General features: G+C 38.8%; 1 protein-coding gene across 1 annotated transcript in view; it reads right to left on the bottom strand.

Annotated features, from left to right (window-relative positions):
* Positions 1–5,390: 5,390 nt before the first annotated feature.
* LOC101858287 (digestive organ expansion factor homolog) overlaps positions 5,391–26,523 on the bottom strand; it is a 34,970-nt gene continuing 13,837 nt past the window's right edge. The window contains exons 8-21 of the mRNA XM_005103306.3: positions 25,989–26,127; positions 25,147–25,212; positions 24,505–24,619; positions 23,832–23,916; positions 22,557–22,713; positions 21,689–21,785; positions 20,633–20,718; positions 19,331–19,413; positions 18,651–18,727; positions 17,806–17,883; positions 14,280–14,401; positions 12,513–12,611; positions 9,114–9,242; positions 5,391–7,500 (exon numbers count right to left, since the gene is read on the bottom strand). Of these exons, the coding sequence (XP_005103363.1) occupies positions 7,404–7,500; positions 9,114–9,242; positions 12,513–12,611; positions 14,280–14,401; positions 17,806–17,883; positions 18,651–18,727; positions 19,331–19,413; positions 20,633–20,718; positions 21,689–21,785; positions 22,557–22,713; positions 23,832–23,916; positions 24,505–24,619; positions 25,147–25,212; positions 25,989–26,127 (1,430 nt within the window). The 3' untranslated portion in view covers positions 5,391–7,403. The remainder of the gene's footprint in view (positions 7,501–9,113; positions 9,243–12,512; positions 12,612–14,279; positions 14,402–17,805; positions 17,884–18,650; positions 18,728–19,330; positions 19,414–20,632; positions 20,719–21,688; positions 21,786–22,556; positions 22,714–23,831; positions 23,917–24,504; positions 24,620–25,146; positions 25,213–25,988; positions 26,128–26,523) is intronic.

Genomic DNA, 26,523 nt, shown 5'->3' with positions numbered 1-26,523 from the left:
ATCGGTGTTGATGTCAAAAGTGTCAATGAGCTGGCCATCATGTACAGCCCTGCAACTTTTCCCTTCGTAAATGCTCTGTATGAGGTTCACCAACTTCTGAGGGATTCCGCGATGTCTCAGTATCTTCCTTACTATTGCTCGGTCTATACAGTCCACGCTGGCTTTAAGCACGGTCATCGGGAGAAAGCTTAAGCGTGCTTAATGCCGAAGCGTGCTTGAATGCGAAGTAAATATAAACCAGAGATTTTCAAGTAGAAAATGTCCTGTGCTATTTCCCTTTGTTTGTAAGTAGGCCTATAGTGGTCCCGCAAAAGTGTGCACTGTTATTTTTACCCGCCATGGTAGTTTTCGTTTGTTTATTAGTTTTGTTTTGTGGTCGAATGGGAAATTAAAACTTAATTTAGACGGCCAGTCACGATACAACACACCAGGCGTACACACTGTGTGCGTATTACTGCCCGCTGTATCAAATTCATACCACTGCCTTCATCCCCCCAAAGAAACAAGGTCTTTGGTCCAACCTCGCGCGTGATACCAAATCAGGATTATCGGACAGCGAGGGGCAATAAGGTGAAATCGCAGCCTTCCTCCTTTTCTCGTCCCACCGACTTTCTTTGCATTTAATTTGTTTTCGTCTGTGTGTAGCCTGAGTAGCTTTGCCCTAGGCTAGATCCTATGTCCACGCGCGCCGCTGTGTGCATCTCTCTGCCTTCCTCTGCGCGCATGTGTGTGTGTCCATCACTTGCGCTCTTTTTATTTCTCTTAACACACTCACTGCTGTGGTGTAGACAGTGTTCTAACTTCGATGGGTCATCATGAAAGTATTGACTATCTCGTAAATGAAGCGTGCCTGAAGCCGAATTTACCGTGCTTAAAGGCGTGTAATTTATATACATGTAGCAAAAATTCGGTAAGAGCCGTTTAGCATGCTTCAGTCCGAAACGTGCTTTATGCCGGCGTGCTTAAAGCCGACACGGACTGTACTGTCAGAGGCTTCGTATTCAAAGAATTTGACGATCAACTGAGAATTCCACTCCAGGGACTGTTCCGCTATGATCTTCAGCGTAGTAATCTGGTCAGTGATTGACCGATTTTTCCGAAAACCAGTCTGTTCATCCCGATCCGAAGTCTTGGCTCTGTTAAGTCTTGGTTCTCTCCAGATTGATTCTGTTGAAGACTTTCCCTCATATTTAGAGGAGAGTGATCGCTCTGTAGTTGCCGCAGTTGCTGAGGTCCCCCTTTTTAGGAAGCTTCCCGATGTATCCTTCTTTCCAATCCTTTGGGAATTTGCTCTCAATCCAGACCCTGGTAAACAGTGGGAGAAGGAGATCTGCCGTCAAATTGGCAACTGTTCTGGGGCCTCAGGTGGAATCTGATCAGGACCAGCCGCTTTACCTTTGTTGAACTTGTTCATGGCATCCAGAATATCTTGTTGTGAAGGAGCATCACAGCAGATTGGTAACTCATTTCTTGCTGACAGGATGTTTGGCGGGTTACTTGGTTATGGTCTCTTCGGGAAACTTGAAATGTTCTACCTGTCGTTTACATTTGAGCTTCTTTGCCAAAAATGGTTTTCCCCTCTTGATCTTATACAGTACTATACTGTGTACTTCTGGTTTATCATATTTTCCAGCAAGAGGGTTTGTGGTATGGTAAAGGATTCTCATGTTTTCTCCTGTCGCTGCTCCCGCTGCCCTCTCTACCAACCTGTCCATGAATTCCTCCTGGTCTTTTCTTTGCGATCTTTTGACACCTTTGGCTGTTGCTCTGTACTACTCCACTCTTGATCTCTTTGTTCTGCTTGTATTTTATTAGACTCTGCCTTCAGTTGTCTTCTATTCCTAACTAAATCCAATGAGGGTTGACAGATCTGTTCCTTGCGTTCCAATTTCTTTTCACCGAGTATTTCTTGACATGTTGAAGTAAAGACTGCTTTGATCGTGACCCAGTGCATCTCCACCACCCAAGATCAGCCAGCGGTTGAAATTTGTTCCTCAACTGCAGCCGAAACTCCTCTTTCTTGTGCCCATCGTTCTTTTGGTTCCTGTTCTGGTTCCGTGCTTTTTAAGACGAACCTTGAGTTTTGCTAGCAGCCGATGATGATCCGTTCTAACGTCTGCCCCTCTCAACACTATATCTTCCAGTGAACTTCTGAGCATACGAAAGATGCAAAAATGGTATCTGGTACTCCGTCACTCCATCTGACGATACCCAGGTAGCCTTGTGGAATATCATATAAGGGGAAAAACAGAGCCTTCAATGATAAAACTTTGAAAAACACAGATGTTTGCTAATCGCTAATTCATTTGTCCAAAAATTCCCTCATAACCTACGTTGTCCTGACCAATCTTGGCATTGGTATCTCCCACTAAGATGTTGACATCCTTCCTTGGTAGTGTGTCAATGAACCCTGGAGCAGGCTGTAAAAGGCATCGTCTTCCTTCGAAGCACTATTGTTGAGGCGTAGATCTGAACTATTCATGTTGATGCTCTTGTTCCTTGTAGTGTAGAGAAAGAAGCCATGATGATCCTCTCCCCGTGTGGTTCCCACCCTCTAAATGACTCCTGTGCATACTTACTCAAAATGATTCCAACTTCTTCCGCATGGTGTTTGTCTTCCCTCCCTGAATACAATTTGTTCCCCCGACCTGAGCTGCTTCTACCCAGACTGTATCCAGTGTTCGCTGACTCCTAGTATATGTGCAGACTGTATCTCTTCATCTCTTGTGCCACTTGAGAACTCTTTTTTTCCTGCTTCATACATGGAGAGACTTGTTCGACCGAGGAGTAGGGTCAGGAGAGCCCTTTCGGCTTGGTCCACAGTCCTTCACTGTTCCTGCTGATGCAGATGCTCCTCTATCTCCCAGGATCGAAAAATGAATAGTTGTGTCTGTTCGTTTCGTTTTGTTTTAGTAGAGGTTTTACGGCGCTTGCAACTCCATACGGTCATATGAGCGCCAGAATAGGCTAGAGGTGTTACAAGCGAGTAACAAGCATAAAAAAGAAGAACGGGAGATAAGGACGATAGCTGTTTGATAGGACAGGAAAAAAGAAGCGTCTGTTCGTGTTTCTGCAACTTTCAGTTTTTACAAGGTTGGGTAGTTGGCCCTCTGCAAATTTGGCATTTTTCGGGAGACCAGACCTACTCACCTTTAGTCGCCTCTGACGACACACAGTATCACAGCAGGTGCTATTCTTTGCTCCACCATAGTAAAACTATGCCCCCCCCAAAAAAACCCACAAAACAACAACCACAAAAAAACAACCACAACAAAACAACAAACAAACAAACACCGCTTGGGGTGATTTACATTCAATTTTAACGCTAAACAGCAACATACAATACAGTAAAATATCTTGTCTCGGGGTGAAAACATTTTTTAAAATTACACGAGGCGACTGAGAAATGTTGGCAAAGCGTCTTGTTGTAATACTGCTTATTGTTAGTCCACACAATTTATATACACATGCACACATACACATAATTTATCTATGCAGTCGAACCTGTTCAAGACGACTACTTAATACTTATTGTCGAGGAGACATCATAGTAGAAGAAAACGCAAGGGCCAAGTGGAAAGTGATCATTAGAGTATCTGCTCTACGCATTCACCCTCTTTTTTTAAGTTCAGATTTAGTACATGTATATTTTGTGGAACTTGCAACACAAATAGTTGCTTGTCTGCCCTTCCAGAATACAAAATGCGTAAGATTAGAGGTGTTTCATGTACTAGAAAGTAACAACGTAAAAATGACAAAGGAGATATAAGGTCGATAAACGGTTAATATTGATATGAAAGTCAGAGCAAACTACCCCTAAAAAGCCAGTTAAGAGACGGTGATATTCTACTTCTAAAGGGTATATACAAAAATGTCTAAGTCTTGGTTTAGTTTTAGGAAGAAATTTACAGCGCTCGCAACATAATTAGATATAATATAAAACGTTCCAAAGATGACAGGTGGTACTAGACAGTAGTAGTAGCATACACAGAATAGGAGGAGAGATAGGACCATTAAAAGTACATAATTATATATCATTATATTTAATAGGAAAAAGTTGGCCACTGAAATCTGTCATCGCCCGTCGTGTTTCTAAATTCACTATGACTATGAATTCGGCTCCTGGCGCAGTGGACGAGCAATCATAATCCATTCATCTGTCATTGTTATTGTGTTAATCCCTCCAGCGAATGAACCGATCAAGTTGACCAGTCAGTAACAAATTTCCAGCTCCTGGCGAAGGTAGCGTGTGAACAGTCATAATGACTAATAAGCCCCGCCCACAACCCAAACTATACACAAAAAGTGTGATGAACAGTTGATGTCTACCCAGTCGGTAACAATAGTAACAATGAATGTCACGGTCAACATTAACCCTATCCGTACATCGTGTTTTACTATCGTATCCATACGACCTGGGAGTGGTGAACTCAGTGCCACCACTTTCCAAAGAGGACATTTACTCGTTAATCCGATCCATACGCTTTGCATAGCAGTCTGTCAAAATGATTTTTTGAGAAATACTTTAAGCTTCAAAGAGACCTTCGTACTAGAAGTCTTCTAAAATGTGAAGAATACAACCCCGAGTGTACAGAATGACCTCAGGGCGTAAGGATAGAGTTAACTTGCGCCAGGAGTGTGGCTTGTTTGCAGAGTTGTGGCGACCCATTTGTTTGTTTAATTATGCATTAAATTATGGCACTCGACAATCGTTCTTGTCTTGTTCTTGTTTGAAACATTTAATTTTGTTTTAATCTTGAATGCCCACTGTTTTTCTCGTCTGATACATTGAAATGTATAAAATTTAATACTTCTAGCAGTCGTAAAACTCCCCTTCAAAAGAAAAAAATTTAAGGGCAGTCCTAGGCCCGAGTTCGCCTCCAGCTGGTACCTCAGAAGAAAATGGTTTGTTATCTTCATTTTGATCAGTCCTGTCTTAGATGGCCACTTCCTCCTGGGCAAAGGATCGCAGTCTTTGAAGTTTTAGTAAAACATAAATTTTACAGCACTAAAGTCACCCTTAAGATCCCGCTCTGATTGTCTGAAGGACTTTTGTTCTTGTTTTGGGTTCAACACCTTTTATGTCCATTTAAAAACAAATTCCTGCTTCCATTTTACTGGAAAAACGTTGATCAAAGGCACATTAGATGTATATTTAGTTTCTAAGGACACAGCAGCTATGGAAGTCTGCAAATCAAATGGCTATTTTCTTGCTCATTTTACCTCCATGCAACCTCCATGCCCTTCAGACAAACATATCTTGACTTGATAGCTGGATTTTTTTTTCATTTAAAGCAAGGCAAGTGAACATGTTATAATTAAAATTGAAGATGAGTGTGTCATGACTCTCGGGTGTTTGTGTAAATAGAACTGACAAACACAGTGATAGATTTAGTGCAGTGATAAAAATGTATATTCATATCAGGATTTTTACACAAAAATGATGTCTTTATTCAAAGCAATATTTCAAACAACAATAATTGAAATGTATGATGCTCTTTCTCTCAGTACTTTCTAAGATGTCTGAAAAAAGAAGCTTATTTACATCAATACATAAGGAATAAACATAAGGGTCTTGAACATCTAGCTCTCACTGGCAAAATTGAAGGCAAATGAGGCAGGAGTAGGTCTAGAACAACCTACTTAGGGAACCTAATCAAATGGGTAACAGGGAAACATCAGGGAAACGTAGCTTTTTTGAGAGCAAAGGAATGGAGAACCATGACAGCTGATGTCTCGCAGATCTCGCACTGGATGATGATGATGGCCATACAGTAAAATTTGGATTCAATGAAAACTCGGAATTCAACAAAAGGAGACAGATTCCCCCAGTAGGCACAAACATTCCAACAGTGGAACATCAGCAGAGTTTTAGTCATACCTCCCCCCCCCCCCAAACAAGTCTAGACAAAGAACTTAGTAACAAATAGTACACTGGTGTGTGACCGTATTCTAGGCCCTACACTGCAACGTAACTTGTTGCACACATTGCTGTAATGAACATTCAGATTCAACGAAATTGAAAATTGGGCCTGACCACTTTGCAACATCTGTATTTCACTGTATAAGAGTATTACAACTCTGGTAAAACTTGGTTCCTGAATAATCAACATTGACAGGCAGAGCTGCCAACCCTACTGGCCACAAAAGTGTAAGATCTTACCTCAAAATTTGTAAGATTGTAAAAAAAAGAGTACAATATAACAAATATCCCTATTTGTCACGCACACACAATTAAAACTCTCGTAAAAATTGAAAGAACAGACCACCACACAACACGAATTCGGCGGAAGTAGGCCTAAACAAAACAAAATTAGGAGAAAATCAAACAAGGGAAGTCACTGTGATGGTGTTTGTGTCTTCGTCCAATAGTACACTTGCTGTCATAGGGGCCTATTAATAATAGATTGGACCGCTGGCGGTCACGAATCGGAACAGCAAACGGAGCGAGATTTTGTTTTGACGGTCTATCAGATCAAGCAAAAAGTTGTACAATTTGGCAAAGTGGTGTAAAATCTTACGATCGCTGAAAAAGCTTACAAATAGGCTTTTTTGGTGTAAGGTTGGCAGCTCTGGACAGGTGACAAAAAAATCCCTCACCTGGGACAGAGAATAGGAAGCTGCAAGTTCCAGCAATCCCGAATCTAGTTCGGATGTGTTTTACTGGTTTCTCTGTCATCATTCCCTAACATTTTCACTTAACCCATATGAAGTCAGACATATTTTTGAACACATAGCATACATGCAAGTATCCTTCAACTCTCAAACGATGTACAAGTCAAGCGATGTACCACTCATCCATACAATACTAAGTTCCCTAATCAAACAAACATTCTATTCTTTAGAAAATTTCATATATTTTTTTCTTTCATTTCATTCTTACAAAAAGTCCGGCATACATCTCCATCCCTCTGTCTGTCAATGTACATAAACATTCCAGTAAGGTCTTGACAAGGCCTTTGTTGCTGAGATCACAACCATCACTTCACACATACCCTCTTTCTTCAGAGTATACCGCATTAGTTTACCACCACTTAAGAGTTTCACACATTGTAAATTTTGGAATCTTTTGTTTTATTTATTTTAGTAAGTATTTCGCAGCACTTGCAAAACAATCAGGCCATATTATAAGTGGGGAAGATCAGAGGTGTTCGAGTGAGTAAAAACCCCCACAAAAGAGGAGAGATAAGGACAATACATGTTTGATAGGAAAGAAGAAGCAGACCACACTAGAACACCTGCCAATCATCCACAAATTTGGTATCAACATCAAAACTTGATTTTTTAAAAAACTCTAGTCTTAAAATAAGGTTTTTAGTGACGTAAGTTCCATGTTGAATGCTTGCACAAAATTAAACTAACGTTTCATTGCTAAAGCACTGTGACTATAAAATGCATAAATGTCATGAAACAGTGATCATGTTCACATTTTTCTCAGAGTTCATCATATGAGCTGCTTGCTTGCTACCTACAACTTCCATCAACTTTTGGCCTTCAAACCTGAAAAGAAAAAAAAACCCACAGACATTAGCTAGCATACTATAGTTAATTTACTTGTTAGAAAAGTTGCACTAGCAAAAAATCCATGAAAATTATCCCAAAAAAATATTTTAATTACAATGCCACAAACTGAATGCATGAAACAGGTTTTTGAGACACAAAAAGTAGCAAATAAAAAGAAGAAAAAGTAGCTGCTTTTAAGCAATCAACACAATTTAGATCATTTAGGGGGTGGGCTTCTAACCCTGTCTGTCAAAGCCAATCTGGACTGAGAGAATACAACATCCCAGCAGAAAGATCAATACACTAGATAAAAAGTCTTCCCACTTGGGAATCGAACTTGGGTCCATGCACACAACAGAAGCACCTAACCGCTACACCACAGACGCTGGTGTTTAGATCCAGAGCATACATCACAATTTCTGAAGCTGAAAAAACGACAGAAAATCCCTTCCTCAATAACACTCTTACCTGCCACTCAAACACTTCCAAACTAAGCATCCAGTAGCACACAAACAAAGGGGAGGTTGAGTTATTTTAGTAGAGATTTTACGGCGCTCACAACTGCATAAGGTCATACGAGCGCCAGGAGACTAGAGGTGTTACAAGAGAGTAACAAAAATAAAAAAAGAAGAAGGGGAGATAAAGATGATAGATGTTTCATAGGAAAGAAGAAGCAGCAAACCATACCAGAACACCCGCCAACCACCCACGAGGTTGAGTTTGGGAAGTGCCTTTATCCAAGCATAACGTCACACCAGGCGCAGCGAGGACAAAGCCGACAAGTTACAAGAAAGCCAATAACACCATGTGTGTGACAACACAGAGGGTCAGGCGCTTGTCAATTTTTGGCCATATTGCTGGTAGAATCTTTAAAGCCTGTTTATTTGCCTTGGTTTAGGTGAAAAAAAAAAGTACCCATCTATTTTTAACAGAAGTTGATATGTTTGCGATTGAAGAAAATAGGAGTCGCCTGGTGTCAAAGGTAAAATTGATGATAAGAAAATGACTGCTAAAGTTAGGTGACTTCCAAAGCTGTAAATTTTTCAGTAAAATCCAAATAGGAATACGTTTTTAAATGACGTTATAGGTGTTGAGCCCAAAGTAAAAAATTTGATAAAACTGTCCAATGGCGCTCAAATGATCTTATGCAGTTGCGGGTGCTGTAAAACCTTACTAAAACCAGCTAAAAACCAGTCCAATAGGAGGAAAAATGTCTGTTTCTTCATTTTCATCATTCTAACAGGTGCCTCATTTCAGCATGATGCCACACATAAATATATGTAAACAGTGAAAATCTGTTTTTTCCTCCATAAAACATTAAACCCTATAAAACAGAAAAAGGGTAGAAGCAAAAGTAAAGTTTTGGACCCCCCCTCCCCTCCGCCCCCACATTTGGGACTGGCTTAATCTAGTACGCAGATCCAGGGTCATCTTGGGGGTAACAGTGAGGTTGGAGCAATGTCTTACAGGAACAGCTGACTGTGGTCTTCATGTGCAAGGACATTGGAGGTTACATTTTACTTTTACTGGTGTTATTTGATTCGCGCATAAGATAGATTAAATAGATATTTTCTTTCGAAACAATGAAGCTGACAATGACAATTATCTACCTTGTAAAGAGGACTGTACTGGTGCAGGCTTGATGTGAAGTGTCCATCAGGTTGATCAGCTCTGGGTAGAAAGCTGGGTACTGGGGCAGGTCAAACCACACAATGTGATGTATACCGCGAAGCCGGAAACTGTAAAGAGACCATTTACTTCAGGTTTACTTTCAAATAAAGTGTGTAGCATTCAAATTCTATTAGCTCAACATTTTTATAACAATTTGCAGTCCTTCATATTCAATTAGCTTTGGCACCATCACTAATTCCCAGCCAAACTTATTTACCTTTTGTTCTCAAATGACAGCCCAAGTCTATCTTCAAACCACAAAAGCATTTTTTTCAGTGTTTGCACCTAGACTCCTCTACAAGAATTATCTCATCATCACTGCTCACACAAGCATTATCTCATCATCACTGCTCACACAAGCATTATCTCATCATCACTGCTCACACAAGCATTATCTCATCATCACTGCTCACACTAGCATTATCTCATCATCACTGCTCACACAAGCTTTATCTCATCATCCCTGAACCAAGCATCAAAACCAGGTATAAAATGTTTGCGAATTGACTTTAAAACATGCCTAGTTATGAAAGCGCCTTAGATGAGGCCTATGAGCTAGTAATGAGAACTCAAATGAACTTATAGAGTCAGGGTTTGATGAAATGGGTGTGGTCCTATAAGGGGGAAGGGGGGGGGGGGTGAGGGATTGACGTAGGCTGGGATCCTAAATGGACTAACAATGTGACATATTAAGGAAGAATATTGCGGTTGGTTTGAAGTAAAACCTCAACAAGTACTGCGACAAGGTTTCGTGTGTTTCTGTTTATTTGTCTGATAGCTTTGACTACTTCCATGACGAAGCATCCATTTTAGCAAGAGTCCAGGTATACCTGTCATTTAGAATCAGTGAGCCGGGTCTGACATGGTTGATGTATTACATAAATACCTCTCAGAAATTTTTCTCTAATAACACCAACAGTTTTGAGCTATTCTTATCACAGTAGCAAGATTCAAAGAACTAGTTAGTGAGACTAGCACAATTGGAAACAAATAATCCTAATAAGCCCTCCATTGTGGAAGAATAGTAGGCCCACATATTTCAAACCAGTACAATATTGTGGGGAAATGCGCTTTTCTTTCAAGATACATTATCACAACAAGATGGCATCATCACACAAACCATCAACATACTGCTAAACTGTTAAACACCTGATTGTGAAGCCCCAATTCACTTTTTGAAGGAGAAAGTTTGAGGACTGAGTCGCAAGGAGCACACCATATCTTATATAAAAGAAAATTGTAGGCAACAGAGAGAATTTTTTAAAAAAGGATAATATATATTATAACGTAGGAAACTGAGTGGAGTATAAATCAGCACAGAAATTAACACTTCTCGATGCAAATTATGAAAGTTACATTTGATAAAAGTGTTTACATGTTCGACTTTCATTACGGAAATACACAATCTATTATAGACAATTACTCTCCTTTTCTGCAGATCATCTGGTGGAAGATCATTTTTGATCAATGGCTTGCTGTTGAATTCCTTCTAAATTTCAAAGCTTTAAGTACTCAAAAAAACCCTCTAATCAAGAACAGACACTTACGCACTGTTTTTTTCACAAGTTTAAATTGGATAAGAGCGCAATGCTACTTTAACTGATTCCGTCCATTCGGCCGCTGACAGCGGCTCTGAGTTTTTCCGCTGCCTCCATTCGGCCGCTGTGAGCGGCTCAACGAAATCCGAAACAAAGGTGCACTTTTTAACATAGTTTCTACTTTTTAAGTTGTCGAAAGGAAGTAGAGCTTGCAAACAAACCTGACCTCAATCTCTGAGCGCCAATATCTATCAAAACTCAGCAAAATTTTTGCAAAAATCGTTGTTTTGTTGTCGCGATGTAGGCTAGATCTAAGGGTAAACAACACAGAGCCTGGTATAATAAAAAGGCTCTTCAAAGACTTAAAGAAAGATATTCAACTAAATTTGTGAAATTCTTGCATAAATGTGTGCTAGGGTGATATCGCTACAATGTTGTGTTGATTCCTATGGATTATAAGGACTTGTAGAGCTGAGAAAATGCGGTAAGTCGAAATTTTCGAAGAGCTGTTGCGCAATTTTTTTTTCTCATTCGTTTTTGTCAGAAGGAAAATGCAATACAAACAGATTATAGGTCATTGTTATCGATATAAACAGATTCTTCTATTTATTCCCATCAGTTTGGTATATGACAATACATATTAGAGTAACTTAGAGCTTCACAGTAATGCATTACATAGATGCACCCCAGGTCTAAAACTGAACAGAGAAAAATAATTCTGTCCAGAGCCTGACAAAATCATGGACGGAATCAGTTCATACATTCAAGAGAGAGCAAAGTACCATTCAATGGACTACACCTTGCTTCAATGCGACACAGTTAAGAAAATGTTCATTTCCCTCGACTAATCAGAGAACATGCAGTACACACAGATCTGTAAGATGGTTCTCAGTTCTGAACATTAGAATGCAGCAGGCCCTAATGTAGCCTTTTATTCCAGGAAAAACATAAATCTGTCATTCAAAAGCATTTCTGCAATATCAAATACAAAAAAAAGCAGCTAAAATATATGAGGGGCATACCAAAAGTTTTTTTAACCTGACCATGAAGAAATAAAGAAGGAAAGCTGAAATTTGGTACTAAGCTTAGTATTTCTTTATGTAGTCACCTCCCAGAGTTATACATGTTTGCCATCTGTGTATGACCTTGAAGAGACCTTGAGAATAGAGGACCCTCTCTATGTCAGAAAACCAGCCCTCTACCGCTTCTTTGACCTCATCATCACTTTTTTTACATCAAAATTTTATCACAGCATAGGATGGGCAATCAGTTCCATGTACAGAATGCATCTCCGTAAAAATATCCTGTAGTTGCTTGCCTTTCAAGAACAAAGACTTCATTACTGCACTGCGCTCAATTTTCTCCATTTTTATGTTGAAACTGGAGAGCAACATACCCCCATTCACTTCCAGTGCGCTGGTGGTAAAACCAGTAATCTTAAATTCCCCAAAATTTACAAGCATTCTTGGAAGATGATTGTTGGCTTTCACCCCAAATTTCAGCTTTTTACCTTTATTCCTTTATGGTCAAGTAAAAAACTTTTGGTATGCCCCTCGTATGTACATTTATGGAGAAAATGAAATACTGCTTATAGTGACATTTCCCTCTTTTCTGTGGCTTATACTCTCCGCATTTGCTCGAGTTGTTGGTCAGAGTTCAGAGTTCAAAGTTCAATTTCTTTTTCTTTCCATGGATCAGCAAGCATGTCAGAATACACAGACAGAATTCCAAAAATGTTCAGAATTTCAGCAGTAATTGGGAGACTTACATGTCTGAGTGGGTTTGTCAGAATGAACTTACCGATAATGAAAGTGGAGCCTCTCAGTGTAAAGCATGAAGTGTGGGTGTCGTTTTCGGAAGTGAATGCGGGCGTTCCTCATGTGCTTCTCGGAGTCATACCTGAGGATCCAAGAAAGAAGTGAACTTGCTTTTATGTACAAACACAAAAATTCTAAAGTCAAAAAGAAGTTTGATCTGCTTTGAGCTCACCTTTGAGAGACAAAGCAGAAAATAGGTAGGGGACAAGGAGGAGAGATAGAAAGAAAAGGATTAGAAAGATAGACTGGCAGAGAGAAAGAGAGGGACTAAAGAAAACAGAATGACAAATTTTAGTTTATAAAAATGGGAGCTAACAAAGTGGACTAGCATATTAAAATCGTGTAGTAAAAAAAATATGAGTAATTTTAAAATTCTAAACATATTTCCAAGCACTTTTCCTGTGAGAGAGACTGTATATACCCCCTTCATCTTCAATTTGAGACAAATTTCTTTGGTAAAGTAAAAGCCTTGACAAACAATACAAAGAAAATATACCTTAACTCATTCGCTACGCCGAGCCGTGGGGAGCGGCGCGGCTAAAGTGCCGTCAGTACGCTTAAGCCGCCCCAGGCGGCTCGAGGACCGAGCTTCAATTTTAGCTTAGATTCTATTCCAATCCATATATCCATGTTAAAATAAAGGTCATAATATAATGTTGACTTCTGGGTCAAGCGTTTCCACCGAAAATCGGAAGTTTTGATTCAGTTTTGAAACACACAATTTCGAAGTTTATGCTACTTTGTTTTATCGCGATGCTCAAATTATAGCCCAGACCCCAGCCTTACTACTTTTACACAGCAAAATATATCATTATTTTGCACACTAAAGAAATGTAGGACTCTTCTTTAGAATATTGATACAATTGGGCTCAAACTGTCATTGCTCTGTTATTGAGAAATCAATATTTTTCAGTGCCAGATCTAAATTGTCAAATGATCTTTTTCTCCCAAAAATCACCATTTTTTCGTGAAATTACACAAAAAATACCACTCAAGACATGTGTAGGTTTATTCCAAAAGCAATTCTAAATAATTCCATATATGATATGAGTGTTTTTTTCTGTTTGTGAATGCATCTTGTCCATTTTTCAATATTATAAAATTTGTGTATTTTTTTTCAATATCGGATGTCATGATCCAAATGTGCAAATTTTATGGAATGTATAAAAATAACTGCAAATTTTTCAATATTTTCCAGTTCTATATTCTTTTATGGTTATTTTGATGTATCATTTGACTAGGTGCAAACATATTTTTTTAGTTTCACCGAAGATGATCAATTTTTTATTTTCAAATTTTATCCGCATCCAAGCAAAATTGTGTTGCATAATCGTCTCTTACAGGAACCAAAGTATAAAAATGCACAAATAAACATTACAGTTGTATTCCACAAATCATACTGAAATTTCGGTGCATAATATGTTAATATTTATTTGTCAATTTGTGGCCCGAAAGACCTTTGAACTGCCCACTAGTCATCATTTCATTTCGCCTTCCCGAAAAAAATTCGTCCACAAGCCAAAAATAATACGTAGCGAATGAGTTAAAGTATGGAAATACACCACATGTAAAGAAAAAAATAAAAGACCCCCTCCCAAAACAATAAACTGAAGAGGCCTTATAAACAAACAAAACTGACGCTATGATACAGACAACAAATAAGACAATTCAAGCTTTGTCCTCTGAATTTAACCATATAATAAATCCGACCTCTAACAATGTTTAAAAAAAAAAGAAGAGAGGTTCTCACTCATTGATGAAGAGAAAGTCAATCTCCGCTTCCCTGAAGAAGTTCCTCAGCATAACAAAACTGAAGTAGCTGCAGTAGATGAGGGTTTGCTTCATGCCTGAAGATGTGTGGTATGGGATGACCTGTAAGAAATCGATTTAGCTGATGAGACTTTGCATCAAAGGTGTGAAAATCCAAAACGAAAAAGCCCAGATAGCTGTAATTAATATACCCACTGTGACAACACAGTGAAACTCTAATTTAGATGATACGCACTGTCAGAAATACACACTATACAAGTGATATATATTTTTATAACCCTGGTCGATTGGTGATCACAGTCAGATGATGTTTGTTTGCACACAAGGCCAAGTATGTTTGCACTGATGCAACAGTGACCAAGTGTCATTTGTTGTCCACGCCGAAATAGCTGGCAGAGATCAGCACCGAATGAGCAGTGATCCTCGACTCTTGCCTGATCAACCATTCTGATTCATCATTCTACCACAGACCTATGCCACCCAATAAAATTGCACAAGTAATTATTGTGGATTTTGTCCAAAGTAATAGTTGCACTTGTTGCACTATTAAAGTCGACCAATAAGTGAGCTCTATAAGTAATGACCGCTTAGCTATTAAGCACAATTTTTACCCAACGAAAGTGATTAACTTGTAATTTAAAATCTTTAAATAACCTTCCTCATTTTTGTTTGATGATTTTCAGTTTTCAGAATTTCTTCCTTCTCATTCACAGCACCTCCCCTCTTTTCCTTTTGTTAATTTGGGTTATCTTTAGCATTTCTCCTAGTCACACATATATATATATATCAATATATCGCGCTATGTGTCAAAGCGAGGCCCGCCACGGTGCAGACAAAAACCCAAAGTGCAAGTGCAATATCTTGGCAGTGGTGAATCTTTGGTGTTACCGTCAAAGGCACCATGACCTTGAATAAGGTCATGTGGAATTTCTGCTTGCAGCCAACAAGTCGTTAGTAGCTTGTAGAGATATGAGAGGAGGGTCTCTTTGTTCTCTTTCAGCACTTCAGCAGGTATGTTGTCATTACCTGCTGCTTTTCTGCAGGCGAGTTCATCGATTGCAGAGGAGAGTTCTTCTTCTGTTGGTGTTGTATCAAGTTCTGACATTTCGGAGAGCTGAGGAATGGCCCCATGCAGCTGTCTATCAACATGTCGTTCCTTTGAGTATATGTCTGAATAATGTTCCACCCATCTTTCCATTTGTTTGTTCTTGTTTGTCAGCTGTTCACCAGTCGCAGACTTTAGAGGTGCCACTGGTGCCACTTAGTTTGCTGTTGGTCCAATAGCAACTCTGATGTTTTCATACATTTTCCTGATATTATCTGTATCGCTGGCCCATTGGATTTCTGAGCATAAGTTGTTCCAGTACTGATTGGCACACTTTCTGGTTTCTCTTTGAAGGTTGGATTTAGTGGCACGTAGTTGTTGCTTTGTACTCTCTGTTGGATTTGCGTTGTGTTCTATCAGGATCTTACGCTTTTTCTTGAGTAGAGGTGCGAGTGTTGATGCACTGGCTTCAACCCAGTCCTCCTTGCAAGGTCTTTCTATTCCAAAAGTAATCGACGCAGAATTATAAATTGTTGATCTCATGCTATTTCACATGTTGTCTGGGGATGAGCTATCTAGATGTTGGAGCTCTTCTTTAACATGTTGTTGAAATTTTGCCTTTAACGCTGGGTCTTTGGTATTTCTTATGTTGATCTTAGGTTTCTTTTGTTTTTCAGCTCTTGGTGTTTTCTTTGTGAGTATCTTTGCCTTAGCTGTAACCAAAAGGTGGCCTGTGTTGCAGTCTGCACTGTAGACGGATCTTGTTTGCTTTACCATGTTGACATCTTTCTTCCTGACGATGATGAAGTCAATTTGATGCCAATGGCCTGATCTTGGATGGCACCAAGAAACCTTGTGTCTGTCCTTGCCATTGTAGAAGGTGATAGTGATGCAACGGTTGTTATTTGTGCAGAATTCTAAGAGTCTCTGACCATTCTCGTTGATTTTTCCCAGCCCAAAAGGTCCAAGGCAGGTGGGCCATACTTTGTTTTCAGTACCTACTCTTGCATTGAAGTCGCCCATGAGAAACAGTTGGTCTGCTTTTGGGACGTTGTTGATTGCATCCTGAGGTTCCTTGTAAAACTGGTCTTTTTCCTCATTTTCTGTTGTTAGGATTGGGGCGTAGGCGCTGATGAAGTGAGCCTTTCCAGTTCTGGTTTCCATTTCCATGACAGTGATACGCTCGCATATACCTTGAGAGATGCTGATCTTGTTCAACAATCTGTTGTGTACTGCAAAGCACACATCATGGATTCTCCTCTCATCTTCCCCAAGACCCTTCCAGAAGAATGTGTAGTTTCTTTCCCTGATGGTACCAGAGTTAGCAAGTCTTGTCTCTTGCAGGGCAGTGATGTCTACATTGAGTCGTGTGAGCTCCCTGTCTATGATTACTGTCTTTCTGATGTCCTCTGTTTTCTCCAGGTTTGTAGTGTCCAATCCCGTTGTCATTGTTCTAACATTCCAGGTTCCCAGTTTCCATGGGGTCAGTTTTACTCTTTTTTTGCCTGGTGCTGGATTTAACGTCTGCCTTTCGGTTTTTGTCCTATCCCCATACACCCATAGAAGCAAACAGACGTGGCGGATCAGCACCTTACTGACTGGGGGCTGCCGAGTTTGAGACGGGGCGGTAGCTGATCAGTGCGACTGAATAGTCACTCCCATCGTCAAAGGTGCCCCGTGGCGACATCCTGTCTCGCCAAATAAGGATGTCTTATAACCCGTAAACTGCCACCTCCCGTGTTTTTTCCCTTGCTCGTCACCTCAAGGATGGAGTGTCCTCTCTGTAATCATATAAATGCTGTTGTAGCTGTGGTTGAACTGTGGGTCTGATCCGCTGTATTTGCTCTTTTGCAGCGTCCTCCCAGAAATCTCGAAATCTTGATTAAGCTAAATGCCTGAGCCTGACTGTATGGAGAACATGCCTTGCCCAATTTGCACGAGCCCCCTCTCGACTTAGCTGATTTAGTCCAAAGGAGAGATAAGGTCAACTTTGGAACCAGTAAAGTTGCAGGGGCTGCCAGAAGACAGTTTGGATCGTTCCTCCCTGTCGACTGCCTAAGGGGCCCTCCCTCCGGATTTGTTTAGGGTTTACTCCCTTAACCTTTCATACTCCCGTATGCACCTACAAGGCAGTAGGAACAGCTGCAGGTAGTACCATCTACTGTCATTATGGTAGCAGCACTAGGCTGACCTGACCTCTAGACCAGTCAATAAATCTTTTGTAAATTGATAATTTTTATAACCCTGGTCGATTGGTGATCACAGTCTTCTAAACAATGAGACAATACATAAATATCACATTGCATATATGTCAACATGCATCAATGATGGGCACCCTTACCATATAAAAAGAGTCCCCTTTACGAAGTCCTCTTTTCCATAAAGTAGTTTTATCACCTTACAACATAAGTTGCAGAAAGGTTAGGACCACAAAACACGACAAGGTGTAATTTCCCTTTACCTTTTTCTTCAAATATTCAAATTTTGCTTGTCTCTGTGAAAGTCCATCCAAAGAGTCACAGGCCACTCGGTGGAAGAACTGGAAAAATATGAGAGTGAGAGAGAGTTCTGAGAGAGAGAAAAATAATAATTGTGAATTCATATAAGAATCCCCTTAAAAATGTACAATGAAGGGGTTTAAAACCCATGAAAGCCGTGAGCCTTCTATTTTTCAAGTTATGATGACTTTATAGAACAGACCAATATTCAATTCCGGATTAAATTCTCTAACAAAGAATGATCGACTAGGAGTGAGTCTAAAACAAAGTTGTTTACATTTACATTACAGTGACCAACACTGCTGAGAAGGGTGAATGATTAATACCAACATACTGTCCAGCATCTAAAACATCATTGATAAGAAGTGAAAAACAGGACGCCATACAATTCAGTTTAAAGTAAGATAAACAAAATCCCTGGGTAACCTAAAATCAGATTCTTAAATATTTTTTTTTAAACCCTTCCCAAATAACAAGAATATCAGGACTCCAGCTTTGGCCACTCTTATACACAAACAACTCTCTCATACTTGCATGATCAAATCATTTAATGTAAGAATGGATATCTCCACAGTATGAGGTCAAAAGTAATATCAAGCTTGGGCTTTGATAGGGTAGGGATACTGGTTAGGGGCAAGAAGGGGAATTAACTGAGACAGGTGTGGTACCTCAATCCCTATCAGTAAATTCTTTTATGTGGCTCCAATCTTTACTCCTAAGTTCACAGAGGACTTCATATTAACGCATATATTATATTATAGTAACGATCAATAGTACAATATTTAAATTGCAACGGGAAATTCCAAACCTGAGGTGAATCATATAGACTAGATTGAATTGTTCCCTTTTCTGTGTCCCTGTGAACCTTCACCTTCCCAGCAAAATCTGTTCAATGTTAAGGAATAAATATCATTGCTTTATAAAGAAACAACAACCAACCCCCAAAAACAAACAACTCATTTGAGAATAGAAATGTTTTTCTTCCCCAAGTCTCAACAGTGGGCAAGATAAAGAGAACAAGGCTTACTTTCCTTCTGGGGCCTTTCAGACAGCAATAAACAATTTGTGTAAATACTCTTTCTTACTTCACTTGACCTGAGCTTGCTCTGATCTATGTAAAGATAAATGCTGAGCTTTGCCCTGGCAGATAGATACAACAAGTGTGCCCTTATTTCACTTTCAGTTGCCAAGATGTAGTAACCAGTATATTATATGACCTCCAGGGGTCTCATCCATAACAGAGAAGAGACAAGTTTTGATGGCATGTGCTGTACAAACAATGGTGCCAGAACCTGACATGACATAAAAAGTTGTCAATAGATCATTCCTGCACAAGCAAATGATCAAATCATGTACTTTGGCATGGTACACAAGGACTGTACCATTACACTTATGGAATATCCAGAATATCCAAACACATCATCAAAATGAAGAACTTCAAGAATTTTGTCTCTGGAAAAAACTTGACTCAGCAAAGTAAAAGGATACTGTGACACGATTTGTTGAAAACTGTCAAAATTTCCGGGAGGATGACGCTTGAAAAGATGACAGTCTGTCTGTAGAATTTGCTCCTGAAATAAGAAATTGCCAACATGATACTTTTACAAAAAGGGGGAAAGCACACATGCACAAGACATTCTGATCGGCGGCACTGCTTCAAACAACATAATATAGTTACTCATGGTGATACTTCCTAAAGCAAAAAAGATTTCAAACTGTTGGTTTAGATAGTACCTATTCCACACAATAGGAACTCAGAAATTTAACATCTTCACTCCCATTTGCTGAGCAACCAATAACAAATAAACAGTGAGTTATTCTGTTCAAAGAACAGCAAGGAGTTAGCCAAAGAGGTGATTGCCTTTTTTGCAAAGCAATGCATTGTCTGGTAATTGTAATACTAGCTGTTCTAAAAAAATCTTGTCTACCACAAAATATTCCATAAGTCCAATGGTTTAAAAATTTGTCCCTCAAACTAAACAGAAGTTCAATGAACTATGCACATTACATAGCATGCTATATTTTGATCCTGCATTCGGCTGTCACTGTGGAGTGAAACAGGACAGAAAAGTCTCTCGTTTTTAATCCTATCATAAAACTGGATCCCTAAAGGCAGCTAGGGCCTCTTTCTGAGCTCTTTTAGGGATTGATCGACAGTCCAGAAACTGTAAAATTAAATCTGAAAGTTAAAAAGCCTGTTGGGCACACATATTCTCCAGCTTGAGAGTGGTCATAAAAAGACTACACTGAGAAAAACTCATTTTGGGGCGCCCTCTCGGTGCTCTCACCGACAAGAATGTTGCACATGTGGATGATTCCGTGTTGAGAGCACAGAAAATTAGTCAGCTAGGTGTCACAGTGCTGAATTGAACATTTCCCAGACCTCAGTTTACAGAATAGTTAAACGTGATTTAGGAATAAAAGCGTACTGCATTCAGACACATCAGCATATATTAGCCACCTATTGCAAAGGAAAGATGGACAATGTGCCAGTGGTTATTGAATAAGCACAAGGAAGATGATCACTTCATTAAAAATGTTTGGTTCAGCAACAAATATTATTTTCATTTGAACGGGTATGCTGATGTTTAAAAATTATGTTATTAAGAGATCATTGAGGCCTGATGAAGTTGAATCTTCATACACTTAAAGCCACATCATGAATGGCAATGAGTCACATGGACATTATTGGCTCCTTTTAGTTCAAGGATGAGGTCACTGTCATAGCTGATCGGTACCAGTATGAAACCACTGACCAGTAGTTGGTCGCAAAAAAACTAATATTCTCACCATCCATTGATCGCCCACATTCTGACCCTTGAAAAATCGACTCCATGAAATTCTCGAGGCTGCAAATGTAGATGCTTGAGGACATGCTGTAAAAAAATTCAGAAAAAGAAAGCAAATTTTACTGACTGAAAGAGAAAGATCTTTGATTCTTTAAAATAAACTGTATGCCTATCTCAAAGCTACAGAACAAATGAATGACTTTATATATTTTATATATATATATATATATATATATATATATATATATATATATATTCTCAGAGCAAAACTCTTTTTATTTCATTAATGTGTTATGAACAAAAAGTGCAGTGTCCAGAATAGAAGTAAGGGAACGTACCAACTGATGGGCTTACATCATCCTCTAATGTCTTGTAAGCAGCCTGCTCTTAAAATATCACAAATTCATCAAACAGAAACCTAATATTTTTTTAAAGGACTACCCTTGAAGAAAGTCAAGTTAGTTGTGAGGGGCATTAAATGCAAGCACTGCTTGTGCATCAAAAACGGCACGGTATCGGGGCCTCAGTGCCTTTTTATTGAATTTCCATTTTTTTTAAACAGTGAAAATGAGACTTCTTTATGAGGCTCACTCTTTGTTATGAACTGTTTTCATTGTTATTAAAAAAGGAGATACGATAAGAAAGCACCAAGGTCGCGACACGGGGGCTAACCTGACATGTTAAATGAGAATTCTGGTACTACGTGTCAAGCAGGAATCTTTCACGTTCGTCTATATCAATACAAATACAGCCATATCCTCCTTAGTTCTGCCTTGTATATGCTATTCATAGTGACTAAGAATCAAAGGGTTAAAATCTGGGACACATGTAGCTATTTTGATCCATAGAAAGTATTTTCAATTAGTCAGCGTTTTATTGTGACATCTTTACAGCTTACCTTCCCGTTGATTCCTCTACAGAGGAATGCTGACATAAGATTTTGAAAAGATATTTCAATCAATAAATTCAAACATTTGTTGTACCCGATGCAAAATTGGTTGGAAACGCTATTTTTAAAAATTCACCTGTGACAATAATGTCATGTATCAAAACTCACTGCGAAGTGATCCCAGTTCTGCATCAGGAAAATGTCTGTCTGATCCACGAGAAGCACCTCAATGGATGATAAGAAGTCAAAGTCACGGCTTTTGTCCCTAATCAAAGAAAATACAAAAGAATATTTCTAATGACAGCTCTGCTCCAACAATAAATGTGTAAATTGCAAATGGGTGAACGCATTGAATTGAATTTCAAGTCATTTGCAAAGCTGAAAATAAAAATAGCAGAAAGGAAAAAGAAAAAGAACTGATAACCGAATTTCATTTTAAAAATAAAACATAGCCACAGATCTTGATGAGATTCAGCTAAAAGTACTCTTGGTCCATTTTCTACTTATAGTTGAGATGAAAGGACAAATATGAGATTGATTTACGGCTCAACACTAAATCTACCCTGCAATAAAATTCAGCATCATGTACTCGTTAAAAAGGACATTGTCCTGTTAAATGTGAAAATGGGACCACAAAATTGTAGAATTCGTAGTAAAAACCAAATTTTATATCTCACTACTTTTAAGTCTTGTCTTGTATTTTTGTGCCGTATGAGGTAAAATATTCGGTGTCTACAACTGAAATGCAAACTTAACTCAGCCAGCCCTAACGCTGACAGTATCAGTATATGCATGCAGCTCTCCAACCCCAAAGTCGACAGTAACGGTATGGAAAATTTCACTCTCATGACTGAAAACACTACTTTTGTGTGAAGGCACAGCATGACACAAAGGGCAACTCTGCGCTGAAAAGAACTGTACTAAGATGGACAAGAAGATTTTGCTTGCTCTTAGATTAGCTTCTTCAGAGCCAACTGTGCTACAGTGACCAGCTTCATTGTCCCTCAGGTAGGAGACAGCCTGACTTTCCACTTACCCTTCTAGGCCAATGATGGCTCTGAGACCTAGTGGTGAAGCGAGGATGACGTCTGACTCATAGAAAGGACTGTACAGATGCAATGTGTTCTTGGACAGACTCATGCCCACTCGAAAGTTGTCATCTGTGTTACCCTCAAAGGTTTTCTTGAAGTCATCTAATGGGTAATAAGATGAGATGATGTACACTTTATGAATCTTTCAACATACACAAACACACACACAAAAAAAGAAAGGCTTGCACTATCATCAAATTAAACTTGGGCCAGAGAACTGTAGTGATACTAGTAAGGTTTGAGATAGCAGTAAATATCTTGACCAGCAACTGATTTCTCATTCCACTGTATCATACTTATTTAAGGTCTAGATTTTCATAACAAGAGCTGCATCAGCTGATAAGAAAATAAAAAGTCTATTGCATTCTTGACAAGCGGGATCTTTGCAAATTTAACTACATTAAACAAAGTGAAGTCATTTCCTTGTTTAGGAAATAACACACAATGGACTTTGTACATCAGTAACCTCGCAGGTAACTTCCTGGATGCAATCAAGAGGATTGAGTTTGGTTCAAGACATAAACTGAAAAATTTGACATTCTATCCAGAAAAGTGATCAAATACCAAGCGGCTTAGCAATAAAATAACTGGGTTTTATTGGGCTCTATGTATATGCATGAAAGAACTAAAATCTTCAAGGAATTACATTAAAAGCTTGTAGTGAAATGTCTTGAACCACTTTGACAAAAACAATATTTGCAATCTAAAAACGTTGCACAGTGGGCTTGAATTCACAACACCCGAAAAATCTATTGTCTATTTTAGAAATAATGACATATCTAAAGAGAAGTCAATTTTTTTTGCCATTATGTATTAAAAACTAGAGTGTCACTTTGTCCGTTGTACCAAACAAATACATACTTTTGTACCATTTGAAACTTTTTTTTGGTGGTCATAACAGAATGACAAAAGAATTTGGTGGTAAATCCAAATTTGATGCATATGTCACTTTACCACAAAACTCTGCAGATACTTTAAAAAACCACTTGTATCTCTACAAGGTATGTAAATTATACTTTGTTTCTCAATTCAAATGAGGGTCAGAAAGGAAATAAATAGCAACATATGGATAGAAATAACTGAAGTCATGCTAGAGATATCCACTAACGATGTGCAATGTTTGTAATCCGGCTTATATAGTTCAACTTATGATATTCAGACTTTAGTAAAATCTATCTAAAGTGAAATTACTGCTGCTAAGTGACCACTGATCACCATACCTGGTTTGTATGACTTCTCTGCAAGACCAGATTTTTCCAGTTCAGAGAATTCACTCTCAAATCTCTTTAGACTACTGACTTTAACCTGTGGGAAGAAAGAAAAGCAAAAAGAAATAAGGTCATTTTAAATAATGAAATTGTATAAAAAGGAAAAAAATATCTTTGTTGTGTAAAATTTGTTCATACAGATGCTCAGCAAGTTTAGGAGATAGAATTGTTGAGCACTCTGGTGTGGTCTACCCTTCTTCTTTTAGTTAAGTGACACTGTTCTCTTAATTAGGCCCACAGCTCTTGCGTCTTGCAGCCCAAAGAGTTCATCAGCTACTGCTGCCGACTGACTTTAGTACAGCTGGAAAGACTTGAAAAATTATTATAAGGGCAAGTCTACAGTGAAGGACTTGTTCGTAAATTCTACAGCGGACTTTTCTTGAAGTCACTGCCTACAAAAAGCTTAGAGCTTTTGCAACCATCAAGTGACTTGCATACAGTTGTAAACTTGGCATTAGAAAGAATATAGATCTACAGTTTGAAGTCTTACACTTTGAGTCACATCTTAAAGCTTTTCTCACCATACGATTACACCCACCACATAACAAGTGAAATCATCATGTCAAAAGGTTTAAATGAACCACTACCATGAAACATTTGCAAAGTATCAGTTTTCTTAACTCACCTTGGAGGAAGAAAGAAGGGTGATGAACATTTTCACCACTTTGAGCGCTCGGTCCCTGTAGGGAAGCAGGATGAGTACCTTTGGCCGGGTGAGGCCCTGATCTCTGTACTCCACACTGAGGGGAAAATAAGGGACAACACCATCAGGATGTACAAAAACAAGTGGGCTATTTGTACAAACTCAACAACAAAATTAGTGAGAGCCTCAAAGAAAGTTCATTATTTCCTACACTGTTCAGAGTATGGTTTGTTGTACAGCTGGAAACATGGACATCCATTTTACTAAATCTGCAGTAACTGAGACATTTAAAAGTGAATTTTTCTTAATAAATTTCACAAGTAAAGCTGACAAGATTGTATAATTCCAATGAAACACATTTATGTAGGAAGACATTTAACAAAAGATGTTAACAGTAAAAGTAAGATGAAAGATATAATTTAAGTCTATGCCTTTTTATAAACACAAGCAAATAACCCTTTCAAACTTTCAGATTTGGAACAAGCAATATATATTTTTAAAATTCTCAATCTCAACAAAATCTGTCACATTTATCCGGCACAACCTGCAACAATTTCGATTGCTCAGCACTATCAGTGATAGCCAAACAAAGGAATTCCATGATTGTACAACACACAAACTCACTCTTCATCAGCTGCCTTTTTTTTGGCTTTCATCTTCGCATTGTGGGACATTACACGACTCCTTGCTCTAAGAATAAAGAAAATAACTTTTTGGGCAAAGGAGGAAGAGCAAGAAACAATACCATAACTAAACAAGATAAATACATCTCTTGAAGTATAGCCAAAGAGTAGTGGTTAATAAATTACTTGAAAATAGCTATGTTAAAATGTTCATTAACAGTTGGCTGAAAACCTATGAATGAGACAGAAAAGGCCTGAACATAGGTTCTGTAAATTCCTTCAATAGCTCACTCTCCCCCCTCTCTCCGAACAAAGAATGAATTTTCTTGGTTTTGAGCATGAAAAAGCATATCGACAGGACAGCAGTAAATTACTGCTAGGAAAAAAGCAAAACACAAAAGGTGCACAGAGGGAGAGTAAAGAGCTACGACCTATTGGCCGTGACCTCCAATTAAAGTTTTAAAAAAAGTTTTAGTAGAGGTTTTACGGCGCTTGCAACTGCATAAGGCCATATGAGCGCCAGAAGATTAGAGGTGTTACAAGAGAGTAACAAACATAAAAAAGAAGACGGGTAGACAATGACGATAGATGTTTGACAGGAAAGAAGAAGCAAACCACACCAGAGCACCCGCCAACCACCCACCTCCACTTAAAGAGTGAGGGAAATTTTCCAAGACAGAAAAATAGTTGACAGACATAGTGTGACTCTTGGTCAGAGAGGAATAAGAGGAGAGAAAACACTTTTAGTTTTGTAACTAGTGGAAAAATTGATATCATGTTGAAAGTTTTGCAAAAAACATATAAAGGTTATCTGAGCTAATATCATTAAACAGAAAATCTTACTTCAAAACATGGTTGAGAGCATGAAGACAATAGACCAGCCTGATTTCCTCTGTGTTGTGAAAGGTCTGCTTTGGGAATAGCAAATCTTGATACGAGTTGAGCACTTGAAAAAGCTTGTGTTGTTGTGGACGTAGTGCTCCTTAAAGAGAAAAGGAAAGAAAGAATAAAATGAGAGATATTCAAAAGGTATGGAGAAATACAGGTACCATCATTTCTTTGTTTTGTATGTCAAACATTTCAAACAAAGATTAGTTTGCTGCAGTGTTCATTGCTTAATGACTTGACAAACCTGTCTTTTGTTTTAGCAAGCGTTTTGCTGCACTTGTAACATGTTAAGTCATATCAGTGTTGAAGATTCGAGGTGTTACGAGAGAGTAATAAAAAAAATATTTAAGAAAAAAAAAAGGAGAGATATGGATGATAAGATATTTGATGGGAAAGAAAGAACAAACCACACAAGAGCACCCGCCAACCACCCATATAATATCCCCGCCCCTCCATGTGGCCGGTAGCACCATCAAGTGAGATGGTCACG

This window comes from Aplysia californica, unplaced genomic scaffold (assembly GCF_000002075.1).
Source record: "Aplysia californica isolate F4 #8 unplaced genomic scaffold, AplCal3.0 scaffold00367, whole genome shotgun sequence".
NCBI lineage: Eukaryota > Metazoa > Mollusca > Gastropoda > Aplysiida > Aplysiidae > Aplysia > Aplysia californica.
The sequence above is the reverse complement of the archived record's forward strand: the minus strand, read 5'-3'. Positions and strand labels throughout refer to the sequence as shown.